Raw genomic sequence first — 11885 nt, forward strand, 5'->3', positions numbered from 1 at the left:
GAGCGAGAAAGGGAAGGTAGAGAGCGAAGGGTTTGATGACATTTGTTTTGTGGTGGCGTGACAGAACAGATGGCTCATTACGCCTGTGAATGCTCTGCTCACGGGGCTTTGTTTTGCCGTAATTTGATCTCCGCTCTGTTGAGAGTATTTACAGATTCAAGGGAGATGAATTACTGTAAAACACATGGCTGGGTCATTAAGAGCTGGCAAATATGCTCTTTATTGGAGGAGAGGATAAAACTAAAAACAACCTCATTGAGGGGAGGATTATCAAGCTACATATAGAGTAGGAATATACTAGTAGTATTTTTCTTACGGTATATGTTCTGTTTGCTTAGTTTAGTGTCACATACCTGACTATTCCTGGAGACAATGTATGGCTTTTGTGCTGGATATCTGGGCCTGAAGGCTATAGCAGGCCTCACTGTCTCCTCCGTAACATCAACAAACACTGCAATGTCACCCTCATCTGTTACGGCAGTCAAAGACCTTTTAGAGCAGGGCATCAAATCAAACTGACATATCCTCATTCAAACATACTTCCCACTTAATAATCGCTTGTATTTCCAGGATATTTTCCTCATTTAGTGTCACCATTTAGTGTTTGTAGACTCATTGTTCTTGTTTTTCTCCACTTAGTGAACCAGCCTCTCAATGGTATCATTGGGAATCAATTTTCTGCATGGAGAGTCGTGACATTAAAATGCAAAAGGGTAAAGAGAGCCACAGGCTAGACACCTAGCGGGGCAGATTTCACTCACTCTATGGGGGGGCAGACTCATAGAGACGGCAGAGAATGTGCTCTTATGCACAGTAGATTTTTTTTTGTGACAGGAAATGCTTTCTGTAGATTTCTTCAAAGATAATTTACATCAGATGTCCTTTTCTGTGGAATGCTGCGGAAGAGTTTCTTAGGAATTCAAACATTCTGAACTTGTTTCAAACATGATCATTGGTGAACACCCAAATCAGTGAAATTACTATACAAACGCTGTACAGTAATGAATTATGCCTCAATGGCTTGCAAAATAGTGTTTTTCATTCATATTCATATATTCATATTTCATATTTGCATTGTCCCCCTACCTAGTGAATGATCTCCGATTGAGTGAATGATCTAATTTGTACTATTAAACAATCATTAGCCATTCTGCCTATGGAAAATACAACAGGTTCTTTAGAATGTTACTCTCCAGTAAAATATTATATAGAATAGAGGGTAGACCTTCAGTCAGATTTGTTTTTTTGCAAAGACCTGTCCCAGCTAGTTCACAGTCCTGAGTGACCATGGCGGTCATGTTAAATGCACTCACTGACATCTAGTGGCGTTCTACGGTACTGTAGCTTCCTTTTTTCCAGAGAGCTCCTGATGATGCTACCAGTGACCACCTGACCTTGCATTACTGCAGTAATCTCACACACACACATTTAATGCGTGCGCGACCTTTTCCAAAGTGCAGCCATCTATTTGGAGCTGTGCCTGGAGATGTTAGCGAGGAGAGGATAGAGAGGATGGTTCCCCTCTTCATAGTGGGTTTTGAACGATGTTGCTTGGAATTTGGTGAGGATGGATCATTGAGGGGATGATGAAACCCACAGAAGAGAAAAGGGTATGTAAAACATGTTGTTGAAATACCTTTTTAGTGGAGTCCATGATAGTTTCCATGATTCCATCAAACTTACATTTGAGTTATTCAGTCATATTTTGACAACACAAAAAAAAAACGCTTCGAGCACCTGTACTCCCTGAGAAAGTGTTTTGTAAGATGGGCCTGACAAAATGTCATAAGTTCTGCTGTTTTGTGTCAGTGTGTTTTGCTCGTGACGAGTGGGTGAGGATGACCGAGAGCCAAGGTGGACACGAGCCCAACCGAACTCAAGAGTTGAGAGCCGTCGTTGTTCGCAAGAAACAAAGAGCGGGCACATTCAAACTGCGGGTCATCTTCTTGGATGACAGTGAGAGCATATTTGAGGTTGAGGTGAGAAGTGTATTTTTCATAACTATATTCCAGTCAACTTGTGACCAGAAGTCACAAGTATTCATCGATTTACACACGGGCCAAAAGACCGTCACTGCCTTATGTGTTTTTGTCAACGGAAATACCTCTGCTTATTGTAAACAGAAGTATATTCAGATGTTATCATTTTTATTATTACAGTTAAATAAATAGATTCTTCTTCCAATTGTACTCTGTTGGCAATGCATTTCACTTCCTTTTAAAACCCCATTATCCCTGTTGACCGCATGCAGTATTTTTCCATTCAAGCCATGGGGCATTTTGTGCATCTATGTCATGAGTGAAGGGACAATAAGTGGATCAAAGAAGAGGTTGCTGAGTGGTCCAGTACAGACGGATGTGAATGACTGCAGGGCAGCTTTGAGTTAGCAGGGTTTTAAAGTGTCTAAGGTGGCCCGATTTCCTCATCCCCTTGGGATATTGAACATAAAGCGCCTTCATTCATTCCAGCCTACCTCTCATCATTTGACTCTTTCTTTATTCTGCAGTGAAATGCATGGTCAGGTCATGTCAAAACTCCTCATCTTCACACAGCTTAGTTGGGGGAAATAAATAATGATTCAGATCTGGTTGTGATCCGTGTACGCTGAATTACTCTACGTTGTTATTTTTGTAAAGAAAATGCCAAATGAACACTTCAAAGTATAACTTTCATGTTTACTGTTTACAGCAAAGGATCCTTGGAAATGATTTCTACAACAAAGTATGTGGACACTTGAAGCTGTTGGAAAAAGAGTATTTTGGCCTTGAGTTCCGTCACCAGTGTGGCAGTTATGTAAGTCATTCAGTAGAACACATACTGTACTGTAACTCAAATGTAGGTTTGACTAAGGGATGAAAAGAAGAGTGAGTAACACATGATTTGGATTCTCCATCTGTAGACGCTTACAGACTATCACTAACATTTCAACTGACTACACTAACTCTTGCCCTTTTTTTAGGTATCTGTACTGTACTTTGCTATTTATATTTTTGCCAACTTTTACTTTTATCTCACTACATTCCTAAAGAAATTAATGTACTTTTTACTCCATACATTTTCCCTGACACCCAAAAGTACTCAATTACATTTTGACAGGAAAATTGTCAAAATCACACACTTATCGAGAGAACATCCCTGGTCATCCCTACTGCCTCTGATCTGACGGACTCAAACACAAATGCTTCGTTTGTAAATATGTCTGAGTGTTGGAGTGTGCCCCTGGCTGTCCGTCAATTAAAAAAAAAAATGATTTGCTTAATATAAGGAATTTGAAATGGTTTATACTTTTACTTTTTGATACTTAAGTACATTTTAGCAATTTAATTTACTTTTGATACTTAAGTATATTTAAAACCAAATATTTTTAGACTTACTCAAGTAGTATTTTACTGGGTGACTCACTTTTACTTGAGTCATTTTCTATTAACGTATCTTAACTTTTACTCAAGCATGACAATTGAGCACTTTTTCCACCACTGGCCCTAACCTTAAACCTTATCCTAACTCTAACCTTAAACCTTATCCTAACCCTAAACCTTATCCTAACCCTAACCTTAAACCTTATCCCAACCCGAACCTTAAACCTTATCCTAACCCTAACCTTAAACCTTATCCTAACCCTAACCTTATCCTAACCCTAACCTTAAACCTTATCCTAACCCTAACCTTAAAGGGATACTTCGGAATTTTGGCAATGAGGCCCTTGATGTACTTCCCCAGAGTCAGATGAACTTGTGGGTATCATTCTTATGTCTCTCTGTCCAGTATGAAGGAATTTCGAGGTTGTTTTGCAAGCCAATGCTAACTAACATGCTAGCAGATATCCATAGACTTTCAGTCACTGTGCTAACGCTAGCAAGCAGTTGCTTATCAACAGATAGTTTGTTGATACTATGACCATCTGTCGAGCATCTACAGATGGAATATCCAAATAAAGTGTGAGCAAAGAAGGTACACTAAATGATGTCACTCCAAGCTTTGGATGCTAATCTGATCTGTATTTCTAATCCCAGATGTGGTTGGAACTGCTAAAGCCCCTGGCCAAGCAAGTCAAAAGTAAGTTGCAGGTACAGTTGAAGTCGGAAGTTTACATACACCTTAGCCAAATACATTTAAACTCATTTTGTCACAATTCCTGACATTTAATCCTGGTAAAATGCCCTGTCTTAGGTCAGTTAGGATCACCACTTTATTTTAAGAATGTGAAATGTCAGAATAATAGTAGAGAGAATGATTTATTTCAGCTTTAATTTCTTTCATCACATTCCCAGTGGGTCAGAAGTTTACATACTCTCAATTAGTATTTGGTAGCATTACCTTTAAATTGTTTAACTTGGGTCAAACATTTCGGGTAGCCTTCCACAAGTTTCCCACAATAAGTAGGGTGAATTTTGGCCCATTCCTCCTGACAGAGCTGGTGTAACTGAGTCAGGTTTGTAGGTCTCCTTGCTCACACATGCTTTTTCAGTTCTGCCCACAAATTTTCTATAGGATTGAGGTCAGGGCTTTGTGATGGCCACTCCAATACCTTGACTTTGTTATCCTTAAGCCATTTTGACACAATTTTGGAAGTATGCTTGTGGTCATTGCCCATTTGGAAGACCCATTTGCGACCAAGCGTCATCTTCCTGACTGATGTCTTGAGATGTTGCTTCAATATATCCACATCATTTTCCTCCTCATGATGCCACCTATTTTGTGAAGTGCACCAGTCCCTCCTGCAGCAAAGCACCCGCACAACATGATGCTGCCACCCCCGTGCTTCACGGTAGGGATGGTGTTCTTCGACTTGCAATTCTCTCCCTTTTTCCTCCAAACATAACGATGGTCATTATGGCCAAACAGTTATATTTTTGTTTCAGCAGACCAGTGGACATTTCTCCAAAAAGTGCACTCTTTGCCCCATGTGCAGTTGCAAACCGTAGTCTGACTTTTTTATGGCGGTTTTGGAGCAGTGGCTTCTTCCTTGCTGAGCGACCTTTCATGTTATGTCGATATAGGACTCGTTTCACTGTGGATATAGATACTTTTGTATCTGTTTCATCCAGCATCTTCACAAGGTCCTTTACTGTTGATCTGGGATTGATTTGCACTTTTCGCACCAAAGTACGTCCATCTCTAGAAGACAGAATGCGCCTCTTTCCTGAGCGGTATGACGGCTGCGTTGTCCCATGGTGTTTATACTTGCGTACTATTGTTTGTACAGATGAACGTGTTACATTCAGGCGTTTGGAAATTGCTCCCAAGGATGAACCAGACTTGTGGAGGTCTACAATTTATTTTCTGAGGCCTTGGCTGATTTCTTTTGATTTTCCCATGATGTCAAGCAAAGAGGCACTGAGTTTGAAGGTAGGCATTGAAATACATCCACAGCTACACCTCCAATTGACTCAAATGATGTCAATTAGCCTATCAGAAGCTTCTAAAGCCATGACATCATTTTCTGGAATTTTTCATGCAGTTTAAAGGCACAGTCAATTAAATGTATGTGAACTTCTGACCCACTGGAATTGTGATACAGTGAGTTCTAAGTGTAATAATCTGTCTGTAAACAATTGTTGGAAAAATGACTTGTGTCATGCACAAAGTAGATGTCCTAACCGACTTGCCAAAACTATAGTTTGTAAACAAGAAATGTGTGGAGTGGTTGAAAAACTTGTTTTAATGACTCCAACCTAAGTGTATGTAAACTTCCGACTTCAACTGTAATTTATGCAAAGGCTTGTGAATTCTGCTATGTGGACTGAATCATGCTATCTGTCGTGCTAAAACAATGGGGAATGAGCATCAAGGATATTGTTCCTCTCTCCTACAGACACCAGTGATCCAACTTTCCGCTTCATAGTGAAGTTCTTCCCCCCAGACCCAGGGCAGCTGCAGAAAGAACTGACCAGGTAGGTCACTCTCTCTTGTTCTTCTGTTGAAAAAGGTTGTGCCAATTGACATTTGCCCCAGCTATACAAATGGTTTGGACCTCTTGACTAAGGGAACTTATTTGGTACAGACAGACATGATGCTTATTCAAGACAAATTCAAGCTTATTCAAGTTCCCTCTTGCAGGTACCTGTTTGCATTGCAGATTAAACAGGATTTGTCCAATGGGAGTCTTACTTGCAATGATAACAGCGCTGCTCTCCTCGTCTCACATTTACTTCAGTGTAAGTAGAACCCCGGGGGTTTGTCGTTGAAGAGTAAAGCCACATGATCATGATTACAATTGAACTACAGTTTTATCATAGTAGTGGCTTGTGTGTGTAGTGATGTCTCCACTCTTTCCTTACACTTGTAGCAGAGCTAGGTGACTACGAGGAGGAACTTGACTTGCAACATCTAGAGACCAAGAACTACGTACCCAACCAGGAGTGCCTCCACAAGAAGATCCTGCGCTTCCACAAGAGGCACAGGTAGATAGATACCTCCCGGGCTCAAGGGTCAGAGGCTTGGGGTTCTCTGGTAGCTGGGAGGGGGCAGAAAAGGTCCTACACTGCTCACTGAAGTAGTTCATGACTCAGGCCTACCAGGTGTGAAGGCGTGATGGTTCTGGCGGTGAGGTGACTGTCGCATCGTGTTGAGGTGACAGGGGGTTTGGTGGTTAGGTGAATGTAGGCTGTTGCTGGTGCTGTGTGTGTTCCAGGGGCCAGACACCAGGTGAGGCAGACAGCCAGCTGCTAGAGGTGGCTCGGAAGCTGGACATGTACGGGATCCGCCCACAGGCTGCCAATGATGGAGAGGGCACCAAGATCAACCTGGCCATCACACACTCTGGAGTGTTGGTCTTCCAGGTAATGGCTGGGCTCGTCACAAAGACCTCTTAATGAGATGTACAGGAGTTGTTCATAGGGCATGTATAATATACTATGTTCTTGCATGCTATTACAGTGGATTGTACAGTGTGGACTATGCCTTTTTTAGAGAGACAGGCGCTGGAAACAGATATGCCAAGAAGTAAACAGAACCAAGAGAGAAGTATTTATTACAGAGGTTTACATTTGGACTGCTTGTCAGTTTATACTCTTGAACTATGTTTCTCTCTTCTCCCAGGGCAACACCAAGATAAACACTTTCAGCTGGGCCTCAATCCGCAAACTGAGTTTTAAAAGAAAGCATTTTTTGATTAAACTCCATGCTAAGATTGTGGTGAGTTTTTTTTTTTGAGAGAGACGTTAAGTGTGACAGTGGTCAAACAGGATTTCATTAGTTACCAGGTGTTTGTCTGTTTGTTGGTTACATGTGGTTTTATTCAAACAACATGCTGCTTTATTTCCACAGAAATTACCTCTATTACATGTGTGTGTGTGTGTGTGTGTTTGTGTTTGTGTGTGTGGTCAGCCCTCTCGTAAGGACACAGTAGAGCTAGCCATGGCCAGCCGGGATGTGTGTAAGGCCTTCTGGAAGACGTGTGTAGAGTACCATGCCTTCTTCCGTCTCTCTGAGGAGCCCAAGTCCCGACACAAGTCCTTCCTCTACAGTAAAGGCTCCTGCTTCAGATACAGGTCAGACCACTAGATACGTAAGGGGGAATTTATTCATTTGTCAAAAGCCTTTACCGTTTACTCAGTTTGATAACACTGTGCTACCCCTCTCTCTAGTGGTAGGACCCAGCAACAACTGTTGGACTGTGTCAGGAGAGGGGGGAGGAAGAACCTGCCTTTTGAAAGGTTACAACACTTATTGGGGAGTTTTCCCGTAACACAGATTAAGCCAAGTTCTGGACTGAAAAGCAATCTTAATGGAGAATCTTCATTGAAGATGTTTTTAAGTCCAGAAAGAAAGGTTTGCATTGCTTGAATATGGTTAAGCAAAGCAATAAACCCTTGTCTTTCTAAACCTCTACGTTCCAGGAAGTTCTACAAGGCCCACTATGATAACAGGCAGTGCAGGTCCTCTCCTGACCTCCTCACTGATGTCTCCAAACAGGTACAGTGCCTTCTGTTATATGGATTTCTTTGTTGTATTATTATTCTAAACAGAATTTAAAGGGTGTTGAGACCGAGTGAAAGACACTTTAAATCAATTGCGATTTGATTGATAAACAATTAGCATAATTGCATGTGCTCTAAACCAAACTTGTAAATGCACAAGTGCAATAGGAGATTTCCTGTGAGTCAATTCCAACGGCTCACTTCTGCATTTTTTTTGTTGTTGGTCAGTTTGTTTTGACAACGGAGGTTTGTAATATGAGGTAAGGTTGTAGTATGACCACATATCCTTAGGCATGCTCTTTTGAGATGACAGAACTAGGTGTCTCACAGTTCAGTTCCTCCTGTATGCGTTTCAAACCTCCGGCTCAGTGCCAGTCTCTGTCCTAAATGCATTCCTGTGTCTCAAGGTGCAAATGGACTCCTGTTCTTGCTGAAGCTGAATTTTCTTGCAATGTGTTAGACTTCACGCCACCTCCATTCCCTTAAATTGGTCCGCATGCCTCGTACTCTACGGCCAAATAAATCATTTATGATTACATGTGCCATCAAGCAAGCAGCATTTTGTGTACTCTACTTCTGAATGGGTTTCACCATCTTGCCAATGCAAAGTATAAGTGAGCCAAATCAATGTTGATACTGTCAACATTGACACCATCAGACACCATCCCAACAGACATTTTTGGCAGAAAATGTGAACTTTCATGCGCATTAATAACAAACTTGTATGCTATCTGTAAAAACAAATCAAATTGTTAAATTAGGAGTCTGGTTGGTTTAGCCACAGAAAAAGTCAGGAACCTTCCCGCTAGCCATGATGGGCTGAGATAATGGCTGCGCTGGACATGCCGAGAGATGAGTTTGTTACAGACGCTTCTGTCTATAACAAAGGGCTGCTCAGTATGTGTAGGTAATGATTTCTAAAGTGGATTTTTATGAAAGATAGCACAAATAACTGCAAAAGTGTTCCCCTCCACTTTCTGGAGGTCAGAGCTTTGAAATCTGTGGAATGCACGGTGGAAGTAGAGGATGATAGCTTAGTAGGTCGAAGGTTCAAATATGCGGAGGGAGTCAAAAAGAACACATACAGGCTGTTCTATGAAACACCTGTCTCCAGATTACATCTTCAAAACTAAGGGCAACCATGGCATCTGTGGCAGAGAGGGAGAAGCATTCATCCATGTTTACAGGTAAGAGAGTCTACCTAGCTACATTTTCAGATATTATACATTTCAAATTTTGTTAGAAAGTAGTTTATCTAGTTAAATCGTACTGTTAGCTAGCTAACGTTAGCTGGCTGGCTCGCTAACTAACATAGATTTTATTTGATATAATGTGTGTTTACGGTGTGTGTGAGACGGTAATGTGAAGAACAGTATGACCTGCACCGCATTTTTCTGGTCTCGGAACCCTTGTCCCCCTCCCGGTCTCAGTCTTGACTCGGTCTCACTCCCAGCGTTACCCATGCAGAGCAAGGGGAACAACTACTCCAAGTCTCAGAGCGAGTGACGTTTGAAACGCTATTGGCGCGCACCCCGCTAACTAGCTAGCCATTTCACATCGGTTACACCAGCCTCATCTCGGGAGTTGATAGGCTTGAAGTCATAAACAGATCAATGCTTGAAGCATAGCGAAGAGCTGCTGGCAAACACACAAAAGTGCTGTTTGAATGAATGCTTACGAGCCTGCTGGTGCCTACCATCGCTCAGTCAGACTGCTCTATCAAATCATAAACTTAATTATAACATAACACACAGAAATACGAGCCTTAGGTCATAAAAATGGTCGAATCCCGAAACTATCATTTCGAAAACAAAATGTTCATTCTTTCAGTGAAATATGGAACCGTTCCGTATTTTATCAAACGGGTGGCAACCCTAAGTCTAAATATTGCTGTTACATTGCACAACCTTCAATATTATGTCATAATTCCGTAAAATTCTGGCAAATGAGCCAGGCGGCCCAAACTGTTGCATATACCCTGACTCTGCGTGCAATGAACACAAGAGAAGTGACACAATTTCACCTCATTAATATTGCCTGCTAACCTTTCTTTTAGCTAAATATGCAGGTTTAAAAATATATACTTCTGTGTATTGATTTTAAGAAAGGCATTGATGTTTATGGTTAGGTACACGTTGGAGCAACGACAGTCCTTTTTCACGAATGCGCACCACATCGATTATATGCAACGCAGGACACGCTAGATAAACTAGTAATATCATCAACCATGTGTTGACTAGTAACTAGTAACTAGTGATTATGATTGATTGATTATTTTTTATAAGATAAGTTTAATGCTAGCTAGCAACTTACCTTGGCTTCTTACTGCATTCGCGTAACAGGCAGGCTCCTCGTGGAGTGCAATGTAAAGCAGGTGGTTAGAGCATTGGACTAGTTAACCGTAAGGTTGCAAGATTGAATCCCTGAGCTGACAAGGTAAAACTCTGTTGTTCTGCCCCTGAACAAGGCAGTTAACCCACCGTTCCTAGGCCGTCATTGAAAATTATGAATGTGTTCTTAACTGACTTGCCTAGTTTAAAAAAATTGGTGTCCAAAAATACAGATTTCCGATTCTTATGAAAACTTGAAATCGGCCCTAATTAATCGGTCGACCTCTACAACCAACAGTACGGCAGACCCCCAGGGCCAGGACTGAGCAGCCCAGCACCTTGGGATTGCCTAAATAGGTATCTCCCCTGACGTGGGCATGTTTTCAATACAGACTCCTTTTGTTGTACAGTATTCCGTATAAGGCATCCAGACCTTATGAAAGTTGCACAGTGTACCCTTAATCATGTAATAAATCAAATCTAGCGATACATAACTTGGCATTTCTTCCATCCATTGTGGGAGGATAACCAACCTTCCAATTAATGGCATTTCTTAGCCTCTATAAATTCTAGATTACACAGTTTCTTCTGATACCAGCCCCCAGTATCCACATTTATAAGGAAACCAAAACAGTGAGAATCTGTAGACATGCTGAGATTAAAGAATTTACTCTTTGCCAGAATTCAGTCAGCCTTCACAAGACTGCAAATATGTCCCCTTTTGTGTTTTATACCTCCAGCAGAATAATGACATGCATGATATTCAGATTCCCTGGATGGTCAAAAAACTGCAGTAATTTATGTCTGAGATTATACATGATTGGGCATTCTAACATCTGTATCCGTTCATCATCATCAATAGCGTCTCCCAGGTCTTCCTCACATTTTTCTTTGACATGTTTTGTGTCATCGGGAAAAGCCTCTATCAACCCTTGATACAGTTTGGATATCAACTTTAAAGGTCTGTCAGACGGCCTTAAAATAGTTTCAATCTTTGAAGCTTCTGGCTCGTCCAGTGTTTACTGCACTGAGAGAATAAAGTGTTGTATCTGCAAAGTTCACCTCTGCGCTATCACAGACTGGTCTTCCCTAGCTGCTTGACCCTGATGAAACCCCTGTCACCATCTGATCCTGCACAAATAATTACCTTGGTGTACATTTATACATTATATTATCCAAGAATAGAATCAACGGTTCAATAATTGAAATTACCATTATTCACAGATCCCAGACTGTAGCCGGAATACCCATCAACTCAAGATGGAACTATTCATCCATTCACTATACCTCCAAATTCACATAAGCTGCAGGGACACCTGTCACCATCTGATTCTGCTAAGACATGATGAGCATAGTGTTGTGTACTGACTGTGCACTATGACAATGTTGCCTGCAGAGCTGTTTATACCGTGTCAGTGTAAAAAGTAGGGAATTAGCTAGGACAACTGACAGATCAATAATGTTACATTGCTATAGTGACTAATAAAAACTCACATTGCTCTGAAACAACATCAGAATATTAGTCTTCAATCGGTTGGCTGCTGGTTTCATTGATTCAGGGGTAGTGTGATTGAGGCCAAAATAGTAGCTAAAGTTAGTTCACTTTTGGCTAGCTCTAGCTAATGGTACAACA

At 41.3% G+C, this 11885-nt stretch overlaps 1 protein-coding gene across 1 annotated transcript in view; it reads left to right on the forward strand.

Annotated features, from left to right (window-relative positions):
• The window catches only part of LOC110534170 (FERM domain-containing protein 7), a 15329-nt gene continuing 3444 nt past the window's right edge, over window positions 1-11885 (forward strand). Inside the window, exons 1-12 of the mRNA XM_021618877.2 lie at window positions 1-1610; window positions 1810-1979; window positions 2689-2793; window positions 4014-4056; window positions 5816-5894; window positions 6061-6158; window positions 6290-6404; window positions 6635-6782; window positions 7042-7137; window positions 7330-7493; window positions 7590-7658; window positions 7842-7917. Coding sequence (XP_021474552.2) covers window positions 1839-1979; window positions 2689-2793; window positions 4014-4056; window positions 5816-5894; window positions 6061-6158; window positions 6290-6404; window positions 6635-6782; window positions 7042-7137; window positions 7330-7493; window positions 7590-7658; window positions 7842-7917 — 1134 coding nt within the window. The 5' untranslated portion in view covers window positions 1-1610; window positions 1810-1838. The remainder of the gene's footprint in view (window positions 1611-1809; window positions 1980-2688; window positions 2794-4013; window positions 4057-5815; window positions 5895-6060; window positions 6159-6289; window positions 6405-6634; window positions 6783-7041; window positions 7138-7329; window positions 7494-7589; window positions 7659-7841; window positions 7918-11885) is intronic.

The sequence above is a fragment of the Oncorhynchus mykiss genome, chromosome 10, assembly GCF_013265735.2.
Source record: "Oncorhynchus mykiss isolate Arlee chromosome 10, USDA_OmykA_1.1, whole genome shotgun sequence".
Classification (NCBI taxonomy): Eukaryota; Metazoa; Chordata; class Actinopteri; order Salmoniformes; family Salmonidae; genus Oncorhynchus; species Oncorhynchus mykiss.